The sequence below is a fragment of the Mustela putorius genome, unplaced genomic scaffold (genome assembly GCF_011764305.1).
Source record: "Mustela putorius furo isolate JIRA1106 unplaced genomic scaffold, ASM1176430v1.1 tig00003853_pilon_pilon_pilon, whole genome shotgun sequence".
Classification (NCBI taxonomy): domain Eukaryota; kingdom Metazoa; phylum Chordata; class Mammalia; order Carnivora; family Mustelidae; genus Mustela; species Mustela putorius.
The window spans coordinates 61452754-61477118 of NW_025422005.1; the positions used below are offsets into that span (position 1 = coordinate 61452754).

The 24365-nt window shown below is 37.0% G+C and overlaps 1 protein-coding gene across 4 annotated transcripts in view; it reads left to right on the forward strand.

The window, feature by feature from the left end:
* LOC101680385 (serine/threonine-protein kinase TNNI3K) overlaps nt 1-24365 on the forward strand; it is a 329700-nt gene that overhangs the window by 137939 nt on the left and 167396 nt on the right. For all 4 annotated transcript variants that reach the window (XM_045064725.1, XM_045064724.1, XM_045064723.1 and 1 more), the window contains exons 8-11: nt 2276-2420; nt 2507-2611; nt 6087-6181; nt 6771-6920. In XM_045064725.1, the coding sequence (XP_044920660.1) occupies nt 2276-2420; nt 2507-2611; nt 6087-6181; nt 6771-6920 (495 nt within the window). The remainder of the gene's footprint in view (nt 1-2275; nt 2421-2506; nt 2612-6086; nt 6182-6770; nt 6921-24365) is intronic.

Consider the following 24365-nt stretch of genomic DNA (forward strand, 5'->3'; position numbering starts at 1 on the left):
CCTCAAGAACTCTTACGTGACCTCCAGTTGCCCTGGACTCCCTACTGTTCTAAAGCATTCACTCATAGTATTGACTTTCCCTAGCTTCCAACAGAATGTGAACAAAGGAGAAGTATCATAAAAAGAAAGATAATCAAAATAACCAGGAACATTCTTCTGAAGGAAGGATGTCCTTCTTAGCCACTCATTAATAAAAAAGATTCAAAGATTTATTTTTCAATAACAGCCTTGGGAGGAAAAGTTCAATGACTTTGTTAAAGATTTCCCTTTGGCTTAGATCTTGCAGGACAATAAAATAAAAATCATTGTCTACAAATATAGCAGTGACAAGGCCTGTGTTCATTAAATGTTAAGTGATGGTTGTAACAACAGTAATAATAAACTACTTGTGCATTTTTCAAAATTAACTATTACCTTCCCTTTTTTTTTCTTTCCTACATATCTCTTACTTATTTTTCTTCAATTCTTTTGATTCTATGAAAAATTCTTATTATAGATACATATAAGAATGAGAATAAGTGGGTTTGTTAAAGACTGTTATTTTCTATTTTGAATTCTATTTTCTATACATATTAACAAACCAATCAAATACAATAAATAACTATAGAGCAGATATTTCAATTATTTTAGTTTTAAAAATTAAGCACTAAAGCAGATCCAGAATTTAGCATCTTGGTGTTCAGTTATTACTTCTGGCCTAAAATTATTGAATATTCAATGAGATTGCAGGTTATTTGAGGGTATAGAGATTCTATATATTTATAGCATATTTTCCTTGACATTTAGCAGGTTTCTAGGAGGGAAATTAGTAGAAAAGAAGAATAGACACTTTCATTAAATGTCTAATATGTGGCAGGCACCATGCTAGGTACTTTCTGGTCATGATCTCGTTTGATCTTTTCAGCAACCCTGCAACAGTACTGTTATTATATCCATTGTAATTAATAATTAATCAGTATCTCCAACACTTCAAGTACTTGGCATACAATGATCATTTTATACTTGTTGAGGAATGAGTATATATCAATCAGGTGTTCTTAATCTTTAAGCACTGGAAACTAACTCTTGCTAATTTAAGCAGAAAAGGAATATATTAAAGGATATCAGTCAGAGCACAGAATCTTCCCCAGGACAGGATGGAAAGCCAGGTTTGGAATTCGCACAGTGAGGATCAATGTCCATAATCACAGCCCCAAAGGAGTCCTTTGAAAACACATTGCTACTGCTAGGCTCACATGCCTACACTTGTTCTTCTGGCACCAGCCATGTAGGGCACTGAGTCTGTGAGTGGAATCACTACCACTGGAAGCTGGATGGAGCTACATTGCCAAGATAGATTAGGTTCTGCTTTTCTGTGTCTCGTCAGCTCTGATGTCAGAGTCTGACATAATGTGTTGATTGGAGGATCTCATAGATAAGTGTCCAAACCAGGGTGCTGTTGAAAGTGAAGGGGTCACTATGAAAAACTATGCTAGGATAAAGCCTTAACAGGGAGATGTGGCCACTCTCTGCCAGTCCTGTGCTCTCACTGCAAAGGAAGCTTGGAGTGCATATTTTCAGCTCCTATGATTAAACATGGTCTTGGCCTCTAGTCAGTAGTCTTGGTATAGGGAATTCCCCAAATGTCCAAAGGGGTCATGAGGCTGGCTGAGCCAAGGAGAGGACAGATGCCCACTACTGAGGGAACAACTGGATGTTAAATAACTGTCTAAGGAAATATAATTAATGAGGTCTGCCTCACTCTAGAGCTTGTATTTTCATTATGCCATGCTGTTTATCCTGGAGTATGATAATTCTCAGTCAAGGGTACACTCCTAAATAATGTTGTAAACATACACAGTGCTAGACCCCGCCCTGACCTGTTGAACCAAAATATCTGGGAATGGTGCTGTAGCCAAGAACTGTAATTTTTTACATCTTACAGGAGAAGAAAAAAAAATAATTTAGAAGGAGATCCTTGTGGAAATAAGGCCATGAGGATCTTTTGGATGCTTATTAGTTTCCTGAACTATTACATTGTGCAAGGTAGATTTGATTAGATGCATTCCATAGAATTTATGGAAGCTAGAAGAAAGCCTGTTTAATGTGGCAATGGGCAATAGAACAGAATTATAACTTTTTAAATTGGATGCACTTAATTTCCTTTATTATTATCATTAATTGGCAATTTCCAGGAGTCTCTCAGGCACTTAGAAAAGTTCTTGACACAACACATGAGAAACCTGAGACACCGAGGACTCCAGATAACCTCCTTTTCTTTTCTTGTTGATGACAGTGAATGCCCAGGACAATGAAGACCATGTCCCACTCCATTTCTGTTCTCGCTTTGGACACCATGATATAGTGAAGTTCCTGCTCCAGAGTGATAGCGAAGTTCAGCCACATGTTGTTAATATCTATGGAGATACCCCTTTGCACCTGTGAGTAATATAAACCATTCCATGTGTCCTTCAGCTGGACCACATGTACCTTCTTACTATTATCAAGATATTTTATTTTACTCTAGGGCATGCTACAATGGCAAATTTGACGTTGCCAAGGAAATCATTCAAATATCAGGAACTGAAAGCCTAACTAAAGAAAACATCTTCAGTGAAACAGCTTTCCACAGGTAAAAGGATGTTTGAGTTCAATAGCCACTAAGGGTAGCTGGTACCCTTAGGCACCTGAAGTTGTGTACAAAAAGGGAGAATGGATAGTGACAGATGTTGCAATCAGAGAGCAAGAGCAGAGGGTGGGCAGAGGACAAGGAGTCCAGGCTAGATGCACGGAAGAAAAGGTAGAGGCAGATGCTGCAGTCAGTACAACAGATGGGGGCTGGAACCAGATGCTGCATTCCTGGCAGCAGCCACAAAGACAGGGTCTGATGTTGTCAAGGCAACAGGCATATCAACATCTGTAAGCATATTGCTTCTATTCCACTTCACTCTGCAGAAAGCTGCCAAAAGGGGCAGTGCCCATAATCCTCCTCCGACAAGAATCTCATTACCAGAATTCATCAGCATCAAATGTGACACATTTTCCCTTACCACTTATACCTTATGTGCAAATGTATCTACCTATCTAAGACATCCATCTGTCAGCCTGTAAAAGCCTAGTCAGGGTGGCCACTGAGATACCTAAGAAGGCATTAACTCCTTTCTAGGAATGCATGAGAGTCCTTTAAAGTGTGCTCTAGAGAAGGAAGAAAAAGTCTGCTAAAAATTCAGAACCATAGCTCCCTAAAATATCCAAAAGTAAGGCAGATGTCTTATAAAATTTGAAACCTTCATTTTTAACAATGAGTTACTATTTTGCTATAAAAATAAAAACATAGTACTTTGAATTTAATAAACCCTGACTATAAGATCATTTACCTACACATTATAAATTTCTTGGCTAGTTTGCAACTTCTAAAAAATGTATTTGAGACTAATATGTTATTTACATAGTGTTTGTATTATACTGGTGACTAATAGAAATGAGGAGACTTTTTTTTCATACTGAAGTAGTATTAAGCTTATGTTTCCTGATAAGGCATCAGTCTGCCCAATATGGCTTAGATGCTCGGATTTTTATCAGGAAAAAAAAAAAAACATAAAAAACAAAACAAAACAAACAAACAAAAAACCAGCCAAAAGGGAGTTGAAGAAAACTACTATTTATGTAGTAGTGAATATATGCCAGATGATTTGCACCCATTATCTCCTTTAGTCCTTATAACCATTTAATGAAGTAGGATTTATTATTCCTCTTTTGAAGACGAGAAACTGGGGCACAGAGAAGCTAAGTAACTTGCCAAAGAGTCTAGGACTAGGAAATCACGTATTAAATACCCACCTGAATCCAAATTCTGTGCTTTTTATATATCTTCATGTTCTAGTACCAAAATATTTTGTCTGTGTTCTACATGCTCTGTAATAGAACGGATGCAAGAACTCTTTAGATCATGCTTTCAGTCAAAATGGGTCAGTGGAATTTCTCCCCAAGGGGATAATTGGCAGAACTGATATAAATGGTTACGGGTGTCCTTTTTCCCCATTAGGTCATGCTTGTTAAGGCTGACACCTCAGGCTAGTTTTCAAATCATTTTGCTACTCTGTGCACATAAATTGGAACCAACTATAATCAAAGGATGATTGTCACCTCCAGAACAGTCTATATGACTAGTTTAGTGAAGTGAGTTGAAAGTATATATCCAGTCGTTTTATTTTGTATAAGCCTGTGGCTACTAGGAATAACATATTAATATTTTATTCTATTCACTTAAGCACATATTTATAAAAGAAACTCCTTTTACATTAGGAGTTCACTCTGGTTCTGAAATTTTTATGTAAAAGTTACAATGCCTTGCACTCAATAGAAAGCACTGAATACATTTCTGTTATCATTTTCATATGTATATATTCATGTACACACATATATGTACACACACATATATGTGTGTGCATAAATATGTATATATATACATATATATATTCAGAACTCATTAATTCCTGTAAATGGTTGCTTTGAAAAGAATCAATGAGGCAGTTCCGACAATGGAACATTAAGAGTGTTCCCTCCTTAAAGCAACTCTATTGTAAGGTATCAAGGTAATCAGAGCCGTAGCCATTATCATAACACAATATGATAAGTGCCATAAGTCTAAAATGACAAAGAAAGAGTAGAGATGGCAATGAACTCAGCCTTTGGTTCATGAGACTTCATAGATGAAACAACAGTTTAGCTAGATGAATAATATATTTCTTTAAGGAAAATAATGACATTTTATTAAAGAAAAAAGATTGCCAAGGTCACCCCAAGAAGTGGAAATATTAAGACCCAATGAACTACCTATTCTAAAACCAAGTTTGGAAGGAAAAACACACTGTTTATCTGTATTGTTCTACAAAATTCAGTACTTCTCTTCCAAAATACATGACACTGGTCATGCATGAGTTTTTCCCACACCAAAAAATTCTCCAATTTTCTGTAAGTATGTGTCTCCAACTTTCCGTAAGCATGTGTCCTACAATTCAATTCAATTCTGATACCATCTACCAGGAGTTAGTATTAGACCCCATAGGCTAATGGCTCAGTCCCACAAACTGCCCCCCTGCCATTTCAGATGCCAATCACAAGTCCAGGTGTCACCTAAGTCTCTCAGGACCCTTCTGAGTTCCCCCATTCCATTGTCCTGCAGAATGCCTAGGTCTTGTAGCTAAAAATGCATGAAAGTCCTGCAATACTTTTCCTCCTTTTATGAAAAAGAATATCATGGAAAATATTTAATAATCAGATACTCGAAATTTTATACAACTTCTTATCTTGAAAGACCAGATTTGGGAATCTCAGGATTATATTGCTACATGTGCTTATATTTTTTTTTAATTTTTTTTTAAGATTTTATTTATTTATTTGACAGAGAGAGATCACAAGTAGGCAGAGAGGCAGGCAGAGAGAGAGGAGGAAGCAGGCTCCCTGCTGAGCAGAGAGCCCGATGTGGGACTCGATCCCAGGACCCCGAGATCATGACCTGAGCCGAAGGCAGCGGCTTAACCCACTGAGCTACCTAGGCGCCCTACATGTGCTTATATTTTATCACTTCCTTCTCCTCTCTCATTTCCTCCTTCTCCCTACTTTGTCTTTCTAGCACTCTTATAAACACACTAGATTCTGGAATTGCCTGGGTGTATCAGAGCTGTATCCATTTTTTAGGGATTGCTATAACAAAATACAATAGACTGGATGGCTTGAACCCCAGAAATTGATTTTCTCACAGTTTATGGAGACTAGAAGTCCAAGATCTTGATGTCAGCAGATTTGATTTCTTCTGAGGCCTCTCTCCTAGGCTAATAAATAGCCACATTTTTGTTTTGTCTTCACATGATTGTCCCTTTGTTTGTGTCATCTGTGTACTAATCTTCCCTTTTTTATAAGGACAACAGTCATGTTGGAATAGGGCCCATCCCAATGACTCCATTTTAATTGAAATACTTCTTTAAATCATACTCCTTTAAATACAATCACATTGTGAAATTGTAAGAGGGCTTGAACACATTAATTTGTGGGGCACACAATTCAACTCATAACAGAAGTCTTTTCCTTTTGTTTTATTTTTGCAGTGCTTGTACCTATGGCAAGAGCATTGACCTGGTTAAATTTCTACTTGATCAAAATGTCATAAGCATCAACCACCAAGGAAGGGACGGGCACACAGGTCAGACTTTGGTGAAACATCACTAGTTTTCAATACATATCATTGCTCAAGAATAGTGGGGAATAGAAGAATAGATGACATTGTCAACCCTAATGAGGAAGAACGTTTGATTATTTTATCACTGACATCTTTTAGAATTGATGGTGCATGGTAACAATAAAAAGCAGACTGACTTTTGATCAGCTTCTTTATTGCAGTAAATTATCTACAGTTGGTGCATCTATTATGCCCCATACCAGGAACAAATTGACCACACTGCCTGTTTTTCTTGCTGCTCAAGAAAAACACTGGCTTTGGGTCTTAGTTCTTATACAGAGATGCCAACATTTGTTCTTGGTAATCTCAGTGCATGTAGAAATACTAAAAATTGAGCTAAACATAAGGCAACCTCTCTAGATCAACTAGAATAGGATACTTCTTTTGCTTAAAGTATGTTGTGTTTGCTCAATATAGAATTAATTCTTTATCAAAGACATCTATCTTTGCTTCGTATCTCTGGCAACAATGCTATGATATGGTAATAGCTGTCTTTTGAAAATCTGGGTTCAGTTTTCCTCTTTTCTCCTTTCATACTTTCATTCTATTGTAGGATTGCACTCTGCTTGCTACCATGGTCACATTCGCCTGGTTCAGTTCTTACTGGATAATGGAGCTGATATGAATCTGGTAGCTTGTGATCCCAGCAGGTCTAGTGGTGAAAAAGATGAACAGACATGTTTGATGTGGGCTTATGAAAAAGGTATATTTTTCATCATTGCCTCTCCATAATGATGCATTGAACTGTATGTATAGATTATGTCAATGCATTAATAATTATTATACACTCCCATTTCCTCTGCAGATTATATTTGAGTCTTTAGGAACTTGATCAAAGAGTCAATAGACCGGGCGCCTGGGTGGCTCAGTGGGTTAAGCCGCTGCCTTCGGCTCAGGTCATGATCTCAGGGTCCTGGGATCGAGTCCCGCATCGGGCTCTCTGCTCGGCAGGGAGTCTGCTTCCCTCTCTCTCTCTCTCTGTCTACCTCTCCATCTACTTGTGATTTCTCTCTGTCAAATAAATAAATAAAATCTTAAAAAAAAAGGGGGGGGGTTACCTTTAAAAAAAAAAGAGTCAATAGACCACTTCTAGGGAAGGTAACTCTAGGGTTGCAGATGAGCTGAAGGCATTCTTGATACCAGCACTTTGAAAATAGAATGAGCTACAACAGTCCTAGGTAATAGAGAAACAAAATTGTGATATGTAATAATAGTTACTTTCTTAGTATACATAGAGCTAGACTCTGTCTCTTACACGGGGGAATTTTCATGTGGATTCAAATTAAATAAATATGAAGAAAGGGAATATTTGTTACATCTGACCTTGCTAACAATGCCTGAACTAGAAAAAGTCAGGGAACCAATAATTAGTGCCTGTGTGTAAACTTACGTGAGCTCAAAGTAATGAAACTTTGGACTTTGATATGAGAACACCTGGGTTTAAATCAAGCTGTGTTCTTTGATCTTGGACAAGTCATCTATCCTTGCTGAATTTCAGTTTCTTCTGAAAGAATGAGAATAATAGCATCTCCTACTTAAGAGATTACAAAGATTAAATGAGATAATATATGCACATTGATTACAGCACTGGCTGGCACATTGTAAGTACTAATAATTGGTACTTAAGTACTGGTAACAGTGGTCATGGTAGTAGTTCAGAAATAGAGATGATCAATAATGAGGTCTACATTTTAAGGAGAGGAAACTGGAAATAATCAAAGGGGAAATAGCACTTCATCATTGTTTTAAGATATAGTATACCTCATCATCAAGCTTTACATATATGCATAAGCTCCTGTGGAGTTTAAATTTTCAAGTGAAATGGAAAAGTATACATTGTCATTGAAATCAGAGGGTTACAAGTAAATACTGTAAAATATATCAAACTTTGCTGCCTGTCTGTTGCTGTCTTATTAGGATGTTTAAACTATCTAAAGAAGTATTCTGTTTTTAAATGCTAGAGTCTTAGATGTCCATACTAAAAAAATGTGGAAGATTTCTTAGGCTACCTATTTGATATAAAAGATTTTCTGCCTGAAGTGAGACATGAAATTTTTTTTTGTTTCATTTTAATGGCTTTTAATTTTATTAAAAGTGTGTCATGGTGCAAACAGTTTTGAGGCTTTTTTAAAGCTCAATATTACATTGTTGTGTATAGTTGCAGGTTTTTTAACTTTAATCAAATTTTTTTAAATAAATTAATTTATTTTCAGAAAAACAGTATTCATTATTTTTTCACCACACCCAGTGCTCCATGCAATCCGTGCCCTCCATAATACCCACCACCCGGTACCCCAACCTTCCACCCTCCCGCCACTTCAAACCCCTCAGATTGTTTTTTGGAGTCCATAGCCTCTCATGGTTCATCTCCCCTTCCAATTTCCCCCAACTCCCTTCTCCTCTCTAAGACCCCTTGTCCTCCATGATATTTGTTATGCTCCACAAATAAGTGAAACCATATGATAGTTGACTCTCTCTGCTTGACTTATTTCACTCAGCATAATCTCTTCCAGTCCCGTCCATGTTGCTACAAAAGTTGGGTATTCGTCCTTTCTGATGGAGGCATAATACTCCATAGTGAGACACGAAATTTTATCAATTAAGAGAGATGGAATTCGATAGCTAAAACAGGCAAGTTGTAAGCACATAGAGAGAAAGAATAATATAGATCTGAAGACTGCCAGTGAGAAAATGATTATAGGACTTACTTTAATAGAGACATGTGAACAGACATGGTAAAGTAAGGAATGAGTTGGATGTAGCCCTATTATGTTATATGTTCTTTTTTGAATATTGTGTAAATACATATGTGCATGCACACACATTTGCATATTATATTGCTCGATGATTTGTCACAAACTGAACTCACATCCAACATCTAGCATCCAGATGAAGAAACTGAATATGGCCAGCACCCAAAAACTACACTTACATTCTCTTCCAGTCATTCCCCGGAGAGGGTCCCACTGCCTTCTTGGAGTACAGATTAGCTTTGCCTCTCTCTGTACTTTGTACAAGTGCAATGTCATGGTATATACATTTTTGAGTCTGGCTTCTTTTGGCCAACAATTTGTGAGATTCACTCATATTATTTTAGGTAGTTGTATATTGTTCATTCCCATTGTATAGCATACTATTTTGTTATTGTATCACTATTCATTCTACTGCTTGGGGGCATTTGGATAATTTTCAGTTGAGGACTATTAAGAATACTTTTGCTATTAACATTCAAGTGCATGACTTTTGATGAACATCTGGATGCATTTCTGTTAGTATAAGGACCTTCCAATTTGTATAAAATAAATTCCAGGTAGTTCTGCATTTGAATATCAGTTGAAGAATCTTACATATTCTGAAGCCTCAGGAGGGCTTACTAAGTTCTACTTACCCATCACATTGCATTTATTCATGTGAATCTCAGACAGTGTCTCTCAAGAAACTTGAGTTTCAGAGAAAGACTGTTTACAAGCATTAGTCTTCCGGAAGACAGCTCAGATATATCTGCTGTAGCTAGCTCTTCACAGGGGTTGGCTTTGTTTGTTTTTAGTTGACTGAGAGTGATGGTTGAAAACTGGCTTTAGTTTTACTTTTTATGGAATTCCACACTTTAAGAAACAATGAATCATTGTATAGTTTCCCAAGATTTTCTACCAAATGACAACAACAAAAATCTTTTGGCTTAGAGGATTTACCCACTGGTCTCTGCAACATCTGCCATACTTGTCACCCTTATTTGTTCAACTAATGTGCTGGGCATCAGTGTTGTATTCCATTATTACTATGAATTTTAACAAATTGAATGTCAGTACTCAAGAGACAGATGGATGCTTTGCATATGTTCTAGAGCAGAACATGTCAAAACCAACAAAATGAAACTGTTGCTATTTTCTCTTGCTAGAAAAATGTTGCATTGTTTTCATGTTTCAGGGGAGATTGAAATATTGAAATATTGTCAACAGTGCACTGTCCCTGTTTTCTTTAAATAAAGAAATGCTTTCCTTTCTCCCTCAGAGAGGGATTCCCCAAATTAACTGAGGTGGCATACGAAGGATTTTCCTGAGCAACTTAGAGATGGAGTTGAGGAAACACTAAAACTTCATTTGAAGTTCCTTCTTTATAGGATAGAGATGTTATAGAAATGGTCCAATCATGGTTATCTGTACCTTGTTCTCTCCTTGGAGTGATAAACCAGAAGGGAGCCTTACAGCCAGGGTCTGTCTGTTTAAAAAGGAGTACTGGGGCACCTGGGTGGTTCAGTGTGTTAAGCCTTTGCCTTCGGCTCAGGTCATGATCTCAGCGTCCTGGGATTGAGCCCCGCATCAGGCTTTCTGGTCAGTGGGGAGCCTGCTTCCCTCTCTCTCTGCCTGCCTCTCTGCCTACTTGTGATCTCTCTGTCAAATAAATAAATAAAATCTTAAAAAAAAAAAAGTACTTTTGGAAGTGCCAAATTTAAATAGCTTATCCTAGTCTACCAACCCTTTCTTTCTTTCTTTCTTTCTTTCTTTCTTTCTTTCTTTCTTTCTTTCTCTACCCTCTTAAAGGAAAATGGGAATTTTTCTCAATAGCGCCCATCTCCATTCTTCTAAGGCAAACTTTTCACCTGTTACAAAGTTTTTAGCTTACCCTCTGCTGTTCTGATATAGCACATTCAGTTCAGAGATGCTTTAGAGTTATATAAGAGTTACCAGCTTTCTTTTGGAAACTCAGAAAAGAGTTTACTCACTATGGCTCCCTGAAGGATTAAATATAAAGAACAGTTTCCATTTACATAGCCCTTTTAACCTAAAGATATCAAAATCAATCTTGGAAATAATTTTCCTGGTGACCTTGATTCTACACAGAAACCTATTGGTTAAGTTTCAATATTTCCCTGCTAGACTACTCAGAACTCTAATTTTACAATATTTAGAGTGTTTCCCTTCCTCAACTTGGCTACCCCCCACCCCCCGCCTTGTTTTCTACTATTCCATCTGAGAGTAGCGATAGCTGTCTCACTCACTTGGATTTGTTCTGCCCTTTCCCTGGGGTACAAAGGACTTGTATGAATCAATTTAAATTGGCCAGAAGAAATAGCCAGCAGCCTGCTTATGTTCAAATCCTCTGCCCTAATCACCAGTATGGAAAACCCATTGAAAAGACCTACACATAATCTCGCATCCATTGCATTAAAGATGAAACTGCCGAATTGAAAAGATCTCAGCCAATTAGAATTGAACACATAGCTCAATAGTGTGTCTGGCAGTTAGATTTGAAAAGGCTGCCTTTGACAAAGAAAAGCACTTCTTTATGTCAGGCTGTTTAGGGTCAGAAAATAACCCGAATCAGAAACAGAACTTAAAACTTCTTATTTGCTTCAGTACTGACACCAGTTAAAGTAATTTACAGAGGTTCCTATCCCAATACCTAATTACGCAGAATACAATATTTGTATACATCAGAACGACTGTAATTCACAGTGACAGGGAGCTGCAGTTGGAGAATTAGTGAGTAAGTGAGCAAAAACAATAAAAATCAAGGTTCCTGTACCATGATATATACTTTGTTCATTCCTTTTGACAAGTGTAGTATGGTGTGAATTATTTATAGTCAACATACTATAGTGTATTCTCTAAAAGTAATAAAGTCTTACAGTTGTGAGTTTCTACAGTTTTCAACCAGTAAAAAAATAACTAAAAGATAAGAGTTGGGGAGGAGTTGAAGGAAGAAGAGCCGAACTCATTAAATTTTTGATAAACCTCCATCAATGGATAATAAATTCCCAAACTTCTTTATATTGAATCCTTACCTACTGAGAGTCTAGTTACTTAGTTTAGGGAACCTCAGTTAGTGTGCTAGAGTGAATTCGGTCGGGGTAGAAGAAGGAATAAATGAAAGATTTAGATGGTATTTCAAAATCTATGTGCAATTTTGTGTGTGCTGGTTACATTCTACATGTTTAGTTACTCTCTCCTCTAAAAAGTAAGCAAATGGAATAGTACCAACTCTCATTAGAATGGTCAGAACTTTCATTTTTGTAGGGGGGTAACACATCTACACACAGTAAAATATTTTTGAAACTTAGTAACTATATTAAAACCTACACACACTGAATTCTACACCTAAAACCAATATTGCACTGTATGTTAACTAACTAGAATTTAAACAAAGATTTGAAACTAAAAAAAACAAAAAACCCATACATTAAAATGGATAGTAGAAAAAACTTACATTCATTAAATGCCTATTACACATGCATATAAATGTATGTATAATTAAATTATCCACATAACTCTTTAAAATGTTATTGCCTTTCTATTACAGATTAAAAATTTGAGACTTCAATCTGCCAAGTCACACTTGCCCAAACAGCACAGCTCTTAAGTGGAGAGCAGGTACCAAACAGAGTTCTGTCTTATTGCAGAATTTAAGCTCTTACCACCTCACCTGAGAATCAGATCTCAGTTCAAATTCCATCCTAATCATATAATGACTTTGGGCAAGTCATTTAACCTCCCTAAGCCTTAATCTTCAGACTTAAAATGAGGAGCAGGATTAAAATGAGGAGCAGGATTTCTCTCTCTCAAATAAATAAATTTAAATAAATAAACAAATAAATAAATGTCTGGAACATAACAGATTCTCGGTAAAAATAATGGTATCCATTATTATTAACTTCATCAAAAAGGTTCAAGCAAGCTTCACATAAATTCCAAATTTCAGTCTTTCCTAATTTACATGTTTTAGTGTAGAATGAGAAATATGACATATTGATATATTAGAATGATGGGAATCTCCTATAAACTCTCTAATGAAGAGTTTATATCCCTGCCAAACACCACCGGAAAAACCTGGAATATATAAAACCATGTGTTGTTATGAGGCTGGGTGGCTCAGTTGGTTAAGCATCTGACTCTTGGTTTTGGCTCAGGTCCTGATCTCATGGGTCATGAGAGCGAGCCCGTATGTCGGGCTCCACACTCAATGGGAGCTGCTTGACTATTCTCTTCCTTTGCCCCTTCCCCCAGTCTCTGTCCCTCTCTCAAATAAATATATAAATCTTTAAAACAAACCAAAAAAAAAAAAGTGCTGTTTTGTTGTATTTATATTTCTTATGAATCAAGTAATACCATATATTTTAAAACCTCAGGATTGAAGCAAGGTTAAGAAGGTTTTGAAAGTCACTAATCAAATATTTAAAAAGCAATTTAAAACCATTATTCTAATATGTATAGTACCATACAAATATGTAAAACAATATTTTAAAATTCAACACAAATTTGCAAGTCTCTTCACAATAGCAGGGTTTTCCCCCTCAGTTATGGACAAGTGTCAGAAATTGTGACTGTGTTTTCAAACCAACACACGAACTGACATGATAGATCTTTTTACTTCGATATCTGAGGAGTGTGTAAAACTCAGCAAGTCCAAAATTGAACTTAATATCTTTTTTGTTCTCATCAATCAGTTTCTCCTACCATATCTCTTATTCATTCTGTCAATTTAATGGCATTACCATCCACTTAGTCACTGAAGTCAGAGATCTGGATTGATGCTTGGTGACTTTTTTTTTTATTTTGTATTTCTTTTCAGTGTAACAGTATTCATTGTTTTTTGTGCCACACCCAGTTCTCCATGCAGTACATGCCCTCCCTAATACCCACCACCTTGTTCCCCCAACCTCCCACCCCCACCCCCCGCCTCTTCAGAACCCTCAGACTGTTTTTCAGAGTCCGTAGTCTCTCATGGTTCACCTCCCCTTCCAATTTCCCTCAACTCCCTTCTCCTCTCCATCTCCCCATGTCCTCCATTCTATTTGTTATGCTCCACAAATAAGTGAAACCATATGATAATTGACTCTCTCTGCTTGACTTATTTCATTCAGCATAATCTCTTCCAGTGCATCCATGTTGCTACAAAAGTTGGATATTCATCCTTTCTGATGGAGGTATAAGATGCTTGGTGACTTTTTTTCCCTCTATCTCTCTTTCCAAAAGTTCCCATCATTTTGCCTCATGGGTACTTAATCCATCCTTTCTTTTTTTTATTTTTACTGTCACTGTTTTAGTTTATAACCTTATCTTTATCCTGATCCATTTTAATAGCTTCATAACTACTCTTCATTTTTTTCTTTTCCTTTTTTTCTTCAGCTTCTTTGATTTCATTTTCTAACTGTAGTTTTGAAGAAGTATTCAAGGTGTAAATAGGGCCATAGCATTTCCCAGCTTAACATCTTTCACTGGCACACTATTACCTATTGAAAAAGTTCCAATATATTATCATGGCATACCCTGTGCCCATGCCCTGTGCCCTTCCTACCTCTTAAACCTCATATCCAGTCACTGTCATGTGAATGACCCCACATTCTGCAATCATCATTAAATCCACTACATTGCTAACACTGAGTGGGGGTTCTCTCTGTGCCAGGCATATTCTAAATACTTCATACGTATTAACTTATCATCTGTGCACAATTACCCTGTGAAACAGTATCTATTCACATGATAGTAATACAAATATACTCCTTTTTCTCCATGTGTATCGATGTATTCCATGTTTCCAAGCCTTTTCTCATACAGTCTTCTCTATCTCGACACCCCTCATTCTCCCTTACCCACTCCACTCTCATTTTCTGATTTCTACTTAGCTTTCAAAACTCAGTTTACAGATAGTCTCTTCCTGAAAGTCTTCCCTGATGTTCCAGGCTAGCATACATGTCCTTTCTTTATGTTTATTATACCATATGCGCAACTCTATCTCTGTATTTACCATTGCATATTGAAACACTCTGCCCCTTACCAGAATATAAACTTCTTGAAAACAAACATTTGAGCTATTAATTTTATGTCTTCCAAAAAGCTAATTCAAAGACTGATTCCTAATAGGTGCTCAATACTTGTTTATTGAAGTGAATTAGAGAATGAGCAAATATCCCAGTCATAGCATTCAATTTCCTGTCTCATTAATGGCATCTAGTTCATCATAATATGGTAGATGTTCCCAAGAATGCCACTTACTGATCTTCTGTTGTCTCTGGAGATATTTCTTTAAATACTATGGGTTTCTTATTAACTATACAGTTCTAATACTTAAATTTTAATAGGCAGATGATTTTAAAATAAGTTCTAAATAAAACTCCTCTTTCTATGCATTGCAACTGTGAAATATTTCCCTCTGAGTCTTATGTTCCCTTTTTGCTTAATCAACTTATATTCATCTTTCAAATTTAGCTGAAAAGATAGTTCCTTAAGGAACTCTTTCCTGACCCCTCTAGCTTCCTGTAAAACAGTGCTATTATGAATAGCACATTCACAGCATCCTCTACCTTTTCCTTCCTAGAACTAGGCTAAATAAAATTTTAGCGCTTGTATCATTATTTTTCTCTTTTATTTTAGAAAGCATTCATTATAAGATTAAGGGCATTTATATTTCAACATTATATTTCTCATACCTGGTTTCAGTCATTTATTCAAAAAACATTATTACAATCCTAATATGTGGTAGACACTGTGCTAGGAACTGAGTAAAACAGTGAGTTAGACATACAAATTTTCCCTGTTCTTAGAAAGTTTGTATTTCTAGCAGAAGAGGTGGGTCATGATCAAGAAAACAAATAGAAACCATCAGAAAAATAAAAAACTCTCACGAATAAAACAAAAAGGAAAAACAACACTGTATAAAGTTTAAGGTAAAAAGTTTAAGGACACTATTTAAAATTGAGAAATCATGAAGGGCTTCCCTGGGAAGATGTTACTTGAGCTGATCTCTAATGGGAAAAGAAAAGCCAAATGGGAAGGAGAGAAAAGAGGGAAAGAAGAATGCTAAATAACTTGGTTTATATAGAGTTCTTTTGGCAAAAACGTTAACAATTGTGGGTTCTTTTCTCAAGGTGAAGAAGGACTGGTGGCATTCTTGTTTGGTTCTGGTGATTTGGTAATTAACAGGCAAGAATATGGGGGAAGAGGGATGTGTGTACCCTTTCTTTTTTTTTAATTAAATTTATTTATTTTCAGAAAAACAGTATTCATTATTTTTCCACCACACCCAGTGCTCCATGTAATCTGTGCCCTCTATAATACCCACCACCTGGTACCCCAACCTCCCACCCCCTCGCCACTTCAAACCCCTCAGATTTTTTTCAGAGTCCATAGTCTCTCATGGTTCACCTCCCCTTCCAATTTACCTCAATTCCCTTCTCCTCTCTAAGACCCCTTGTCCTCCATGATATTTGTTATGCTCCACAAATAAATGAAACCATATGATAGTTGACTCTCTCTGCTTGACTTATTTCACTCAGCATAATCTCTTCCAGTCCCATCCATGTTGCTACAAAAGTTGGGTATTCGTCCTTTCTGATGGAGGCATAATACTCCATAGTGTATATGGACCACATCTTCCTTATCCATTTGTCCGTTGAAGGGCATCTTGGCTCTTTCCACAGTTTGGTGACCGTGGCCATTGCTGCTATAAACATTGGGGTACAGATGGCCCTTCTTTTCATGACATCTGTATCTTTGGGGTAAATACCCAGGAATGCAATGGCAGGGTCATAGGGAAGTTGTATTTTTAATTTCTTGAGGAATCTCCACACTGTTCTCCAAAGAGGTTGCACTAACTTGCATTCCCAGCAACAGTGGAAGAGGGTTCCCCTTTCTCCACATTCTCTCCAACACATGTTGTTTCCTGTTTTGTTCATTTTGGCCATTCTAACTGGTGTAAAGTGATATCTCAATGTGGTTTTAATTTGAATCTCCCTGAGGGCTAGGGATGATGAACATTTTTTCATGTGTCTGATAGCCATTTGTATGTCTTTATTGGAGAAGTGTCTGTTCATATCTTCTGCCCATTTTTTGATGTTTGCCTGTTTCATGTGTGTTGAGTTCGAGGAGTTCATTATAGATACTGGATATCAACCTTTTGTCTGTACTGTCATTTGCAAATATCTTCTCCCATTCCGTGGGTTGCCTCTTTGTTTTTTTGACTGTTTCCTTTGCTGTGCAGAAGCTTTTGATTTTGATGAAGTCCCAAAAGTTTATTTTCGCTTTTGTTTCCTTTGCCTTTGGAGACATATCTTGAAAGAAGTTGCTGTGGCTGATATCGAAGAGATTACTGCCTATGTTCTCCTCTAGGATTCTGATGGATTCCTGTCTCACGTTGAGGTCTTTTATCCATTTGAGTTTATCTTTGTGTACGGTGTAAGAGAATGGTCGAGTTTCATTCTTCTACTTATAGCTGTCCAGTTTTCCCAGCACCATTTATTGAAGAGACTGACTTTTTTCACTGTATATTTTTTCCTGTTTTGTCGAAGATTAATTGACCATAGAGTTGAGGGTCCATATCTGGGCTCTCTACTCTGTTCCACTGGTCTATGTGTCTGTTTTTATGCCAGTACCATGCTGTCTTGGTGATCACAGCTTTGTAATAGAGCTTGAAATCAGGTAATGCGATGCCCCCAGCTTTATTTTTGTTTACCCTTTCTTATGAAACTATCTTTTGGATTTAAATGATGAGAAGATATAGCAAGTCTTGAATTTTTCTTGTCTCTTATTTAAATGATAATGTGTGGGCCAAGTTTGGCAGAAGGAAGAACAAACATCAAAGTGATTCCACTTTTCAGTGCATTTGGAAAGTGAGTTTTTAGAATGATAAGAAGGGGAGATAGCAAAATATTGAGCCAAGTCTTGGCTGTATAATTGCTGTGAAAGTTTCCTCCTTTAGTATGTACAAAGAAGGCCTGAGACTGCTACTTTAATAACCTAGGCATTTTGAACATGTGAGGTCAATAGGAATTCCTTGGCTTATATAATCAAGACCTAATCCCTATGTTTTCTACTTTAGACCCAGAGGGCCTCAGACTCACAATGTCAAGGAGATGATCTTAGTACTAGAGTCATTTACTTTTAACCTTCAGACCTAGTAATTAAAATAATTTTCATAGCAAGTTTTCTTCTGCTATTAAAATAATTCTTCATAGCAGTAAACAGCATTCATTGTTCCTAAGACAAAATTGTGGGGTCAGAGAGATATCCTTACAGGGATATAGTAAAATGTGTCCTTTTCCTTCTTGAATAATTTTGAATCCTCTGTTGTATATATGACCATGATATACATACTAAACTGTCTATGTAACAGCCCTTTGGATGGATTGTAGCCTTAAAAAAAAATCTAGGTTATAAAATAAAGATGTGCAGAAAGTTAAAAGCAAAGAGGTTTGTGGTTGGGAGGAATCACTCCAAGTATAAGGAAAGGAAAAGAAGAAGATGATGAACTAAAGGGAAAGCATGGAATTTGAGTAATACAGACAGACTTGAAGGGTGGAATGCAGGAAATGAAAGACACTCCAAGCTGGCAAAACCTCCATGGGCTCTAATCAGTAATCCTCTGAAGCGCAAAGCATTATTATAACTGCATTAGGCTAATAACATAGCAACCTCCTGTTTTGGGTGAAATACTTGGATGTAGATAGTAAATTCTTAGATATGGGAAAACATTTTATTTAATTAGTGGAAGTTTGATTATCTCTGGATGTGTTCCATTAGTGTGCCTTGGTTATCTGGGTATATCCATTATCAGAAGTTAGCCTTAGCAAGTCCATTGAGTGAGTTCCACCAAGGCATTTTTCTGCTTAACTCCTTGTGACCAAGTATCAGGGAACTGGGCCTTAGTGGTTTTCAGGTTTCTTTGCATACACTTTGGTAGTTTGTCAGAGCAATGATAGCAGTGAAGAATTTCCCGTACGTGTGCGCCTCAGCCCACAGTTAGCAGGAGGTGGGAAATCAGGCGGAGATGCCTTCCAGAGCCAAGGGGCCTCTTGGCATTTCCCTGGCAGCCTCGTGCTTATCATCAGCCAGAACCCAGGCACTCATTAGGCTCTTGATGAAAAGCATCCCAAAGAAAATGCCAGCAAATTGTGCCACTGTGCTGGCAGGAAATTAAAACTACTCAGAGCAAGTGGAGCCAAGAGAGCTGTTGAAATGAAAGGTAACATCAAGGGTGTGATCACTGACTTACACAGACCGTCAGGATTCAAGATGCGGCTTTCTGCTTCACTAGGGAAAGCAGGAGGCCCTCTCCTCTGGCAGCCACAGTCAGCCCAACAGAGAGGCTGAGACAGGCAGGGAGGTGGACTTTGTGATTTAAGTAAGCTTTGTTATGCTTGGGTAAATGTGTGGGGTTTAAGTCATTTTATTTTTCCCAAAGGAGAAACAGAAATAAGAAATTTTGTGTTGTTTTGTTTTGTTTTCTGGTCCCAAACGCTTAAAGACCAAATTTAGTAGAAAAACAACTCAAAGCACCATAGGTCCTATTAAACTGGGGGCAGACAAACCTCAGAACCTATGAATCTACCAGCAGGACAGATGAAGGGGTATTTTAATTTCAGAGAACTTTTTGTTGGTGATGTTAATTTTATCCTGAGACTAAAATAGCCATCAGCAATGAGGAAGAAAGGGAGGTGCTCAATGGAAGGCAGCACCAACATGCAAACAGAGGACACTGAAATTTTCATCACACTAGGGGCAGTCGGCAGAGTAATGTCCCCCTACAGATGTCCAGGTCCAGTCCCCAGCAGCTTATGAGTATGCTGCCTTACATGGGAAAGGGGAATTAAGACTGCTAATTAGAAGACTTTTTGAGAAAGATTATCCTGGATTATTCCAGTGGGCCCAAAATCATAGCAGGGGTCTTTAAATGTGGAAGAGGGAGGCAGAAGCAGAGGTCAGAGTGATATGGAGTGAAAAGGACTCAGCCAGCCACTGATAGCTTTGAAAATATAAAAGGGGACAACAGCCAAGAAATGTTTTGAGCCTGGAAAAACACAAGGAAGTGGATGTTCCTCTAGAGCCTCTAGAAAGGAGTACCAACACCTTGACTTTAGCCCATTGAGAACTATTTTGGACTTCTGACTTCTAGAACTATAATAAAGTATTGTTTAAGTCACTAAGTTTGCAATAATTAACCACAACAACAATAGAAATGGAATATATTAGTATTTAGAAAAATTTATGTGATGTTCCATAAAAGACTTTTCAAGTTCATTTATAATTCTTCAGGCAAAATAGTAAGGCAAGAAAGCAGTGAAAATATCTGAAAGGCATATTTACATGTTAGAATTGTAGGCACATGCATTATCTCACTTAATCTTTACAACAGCCTTAGAATGACATACCATAGCTCTAATCTGTAAATAAGGATCTTTCTTAAGAGTAAAACAAATCGTGTCCTTCAACTAATTAAAGTGTTTCTCCATCTCACCTACATTAAAATCCAAATTTCTTATCTTAAACTCCAAAGTGCCACATCCATAGTATCAAAGTATGGATTCCTAATCAGCATCACCTGGGGCTTTGTTAGAAAAGCCACTCTCAGGTTCCACTACAGACCTTTCAGTCAGAATCTCTGGGGGTAGTGCTCAGGAATCTGTGGTTTAACACGTGCTCCATCAATGAAACTAGAAGCTGGTTCTTTGAAAGAATTAACAAAATTGATAATCCCCTAGCCAGACTTATCACAGAGAGAGAGATAAAGAGAGAGAGAAAGACCCAAATAAATAAAATCATTAATGAAAGAAGAGAGATCACAACCAACAGCAAAGAAATACAAACAATTATAAGAGAATATTTTGAGCAATTATATGCCAACAAATTAGACAATCTGGGAAAAAATGGATAAATGTTTAGAAACACGTAAATTACCAAAACAGAAATAGGAAGAAAGAGAAAATCTGAACAGACCCACCAGCAAAGACATTGAATCAGTAATCAAAAATCTCCCAACAAACAAAAGTTCAGGGCTGGATGGCTTTCCAGGGGAATTCTAACAAACAATTAAAGAAGAATTAATGCCTGTTCTTCTGAAACTGTTCTAAAAAAATAGAAATGGAAGGAAAACTTCTAAACTCATTCTATGAGGCCAGTATTACCTTCATTCCAAAACCAGGAAAGGACTCCACTAAAAAAGGAGAATTGTAGGCCAATATGCCTGAAGAACATACATCCAAAATTTCTCAACAAGATTACTAACTAAATGGATCCAACAGTACATTGAAAAGATTATTTACCATAACGGAGTGGGATTTATTCCTAGGCTGTAGGGGTGGTTCAGCATCCACAAATCAATCAATGTAATATGCCACATTAATAAAAAAAAAAAAAGGGTAAGAAATATATGTTCCTCTCTTTAGATGCAGAAAAGGCATTTGACAAAATACAGTACCCTTTCTTGATAAAAAACCCTCAACACAGTAGGAATAGAAGGAACACACCTCAACATCATGAATGCCATACCAAAAAAAGACCCATAGTTATGGTCATCCTCAATGTGGAAAATCTGAGAGCTTTTCAAGAAGAGAGGAATGTCGACTCTCACCACTTTTGTTCAACATAGTACTGGAAGTCCTAGCCTCAGCAATCAGACAATAAAAAGAAATAAAGGCATACAGATTGGCAAGGAAGGAGTCAAACTTTCACTCTTTGCAGATTACATGATATTCTATGTGGAAAATCTGAAAGACCACCAAAAAATTGCGAGAATTCAGCAAAGTCACAGGATATAAAATCAATGCACAGAAATCTGTTACATTTCTATATACCAATAATGAAGCAGAGGAAAGAGAAATAAAGGAATTGATCCCATTTTCAACTACATGAAAAACTGAAAGATAGGAATAAACCTAACGAAAGACGTAAAAATTCTGTACTCTGAAAACTATAAAACACTGATGAAAGAAATTGAGGAAGACACAAAGAAATGGAAAAACTTTCCATGCTCATGAATTGGAAGAACAAAGTTTTGTTAACATCTCTATATTACCCAAATCAATGTACAGATTCAATGCATCCCCTATCAAAATAACACCAGCATTTTCACAGAACTAGAACGAAGAATTCTAAAATCTATATGGAACCAGAAAAGACCCCAGAGAATCAAAGGGACACTGAATAAGAAAACCAAACTGGAGTCATTACAATCCCAGACTTCAAGCTGTATTACAAAGCTATAATCATCAAGTAGTGTGGTAATGGCACAAAAACAGACTCATAGATCAATAGAATAGAATTGAAAACCCAGAAATGGACCCACAACTCCACAACTATATGGTCAACAATCTTAAGCAAAGCAGGAAAGAATATCCAATGAAAAAAACAAAAAACAAAAAACAGTGTCTTCAACAAATGGTGTTGAGAAAACTGAATAGCCACATGCATAACAAAGAAATTGGACCACTTCTTATACCATACACAAAAATAAATTCCGAGTGGATGAATGACCTAAGTGTGAGACAGGAATCCTAGAGGAGAACAATGGCAGCAACATCTTTTAACTTGCTGCAGCAACTTCTTGCTGGAAAGAAGGCAAGGGAAACAAAAAACAAAACAAGAGAACTATGGGGACTTCATCAGGATAAAAATCTTCTGCACAGCAAAGGAAACAATCAACACAACTAAAAGACAGCCAGTGGAAGGGGAGAAGATATTTGTAAACAGCATATTGGATAAAGGGTTAATATCCAAAATCAATAAAGAACTTACCAAACTCAAACCCCAAATAAAAAAACTCCAGTCAAGAAATGGGTGGAAGATGTGAACAGACATTTCTCCAAGGAAGACATATAAATGGCTAGCAAACATATGAAAAAATGTTCAACATCAGTTATCATAAGGGAAATACAAATCAAAACCACTATGAGATACCACCTTGCAGCAGTCAAAATGGCTGAAATTAACAATTCGGGAAACAACAGATGTTGGTAAGGATGCAGAGAGAGGGGAACCCTCTTCCACTGTTGGTAGGAATGCAAACTGGTACAACCGCTCTGGAAAACTGAATGGAGGTTCCTCAGAAAGTTAAAAATCGAGTTTCCCTATGATCCAGCAATTGCACTACTGGGTCTTTATACAAAGGATAGAAAAATAGTAATTTGAAGGGACATATGCATACTGATGTTTTTAGCATCATATCAATACTAGCCAAATTATGGAAAGAGCCCAGATATCCATCAACTGAAGAATGGATAAAGATGTGGTGTATATATATAAAATGGAATATTACTCAGCCATCAAAAAGAACAAAATCTTTCCATTTGCAATGATGATGTGAAGTGAAATAAGTCAGTCAGAGAAAGACAAATACCATATGATGCCACACGTGTGTTTATTTAAGAAAATAAACAGATGAACATAAGGGAGGGGAAGGAAAAATAAAAGAAGATAAAAACAGAGAGGGAGGCAAACTATAAAACACTCTTAACTATAGGGAACAAACTGAGGGTTGCTGGAGGGGAGAGAGTGAGGGGATGGGCTAAATGTGTGATGGGCATTAAGGAGTGCACTTGTGTTGAACACTGGGATATATTTAAGTGATGAATCACTAAATTCCAACTCTGAAACTAATACTACACTATATATTAACTAACTTGAATTTAAATAAAACATTTAAAGAAAATAAATAATACGTGTTCTTGGTGATTCTTATACACACTACAAAGTTTGTGAAGCGCTTCTGCACATGATATGTGCTTATCTATTTCTCCACCCAGCTCTGGAACCACTCTCATCCTTGCTTGTGATATTACAACCGCACTGGCCACCTTTCATTTCTGAAGGTGTCATATTTCATCCCATCTTGGAACCTTTACATCATCTGTTCCTTCTGCTTAATAGGCTCTTCTTTAATTTTAATTTTTTTAATTATTTATTAGACAGAGAGCATAAGCAGGGAGCAGCAGGCAGAAAGAGAAGGAGAAACAGGCTCCCCACTGAGCAGGGAGCCCAACATTGGGGCCCCATTCCAGGACTCCTAGATCATGACCTGAGCCAAAGATAAATGCTTAACCAACTGAGCCTGTATTAGGCTCTTTAGAAATGTGCTTGTTGGCTCATGTCATTTGGGTCTTGAGGTTTCCCTGATTGTGAGCACAGGAAAGTACAAAGAAAAAGGTCCTAATAGGACAGGCTCCTCATTATTTCATCATAACCCATGTCTGTGATTTGAGAAAATTACAGATCAACCAGTCATGAATTGAAATCTGTGGATAAGAAAATGGGCACTAGTTGTTAACTCTGTAGATTTAAGTTTTTCTACAAATTTTAGCAATTTTCATCACAATGTTATTGTTGATTTTCTTAAAAGAAACTGGTATTGGGATATTACATTTGGAAAAGCTTTTAATCTA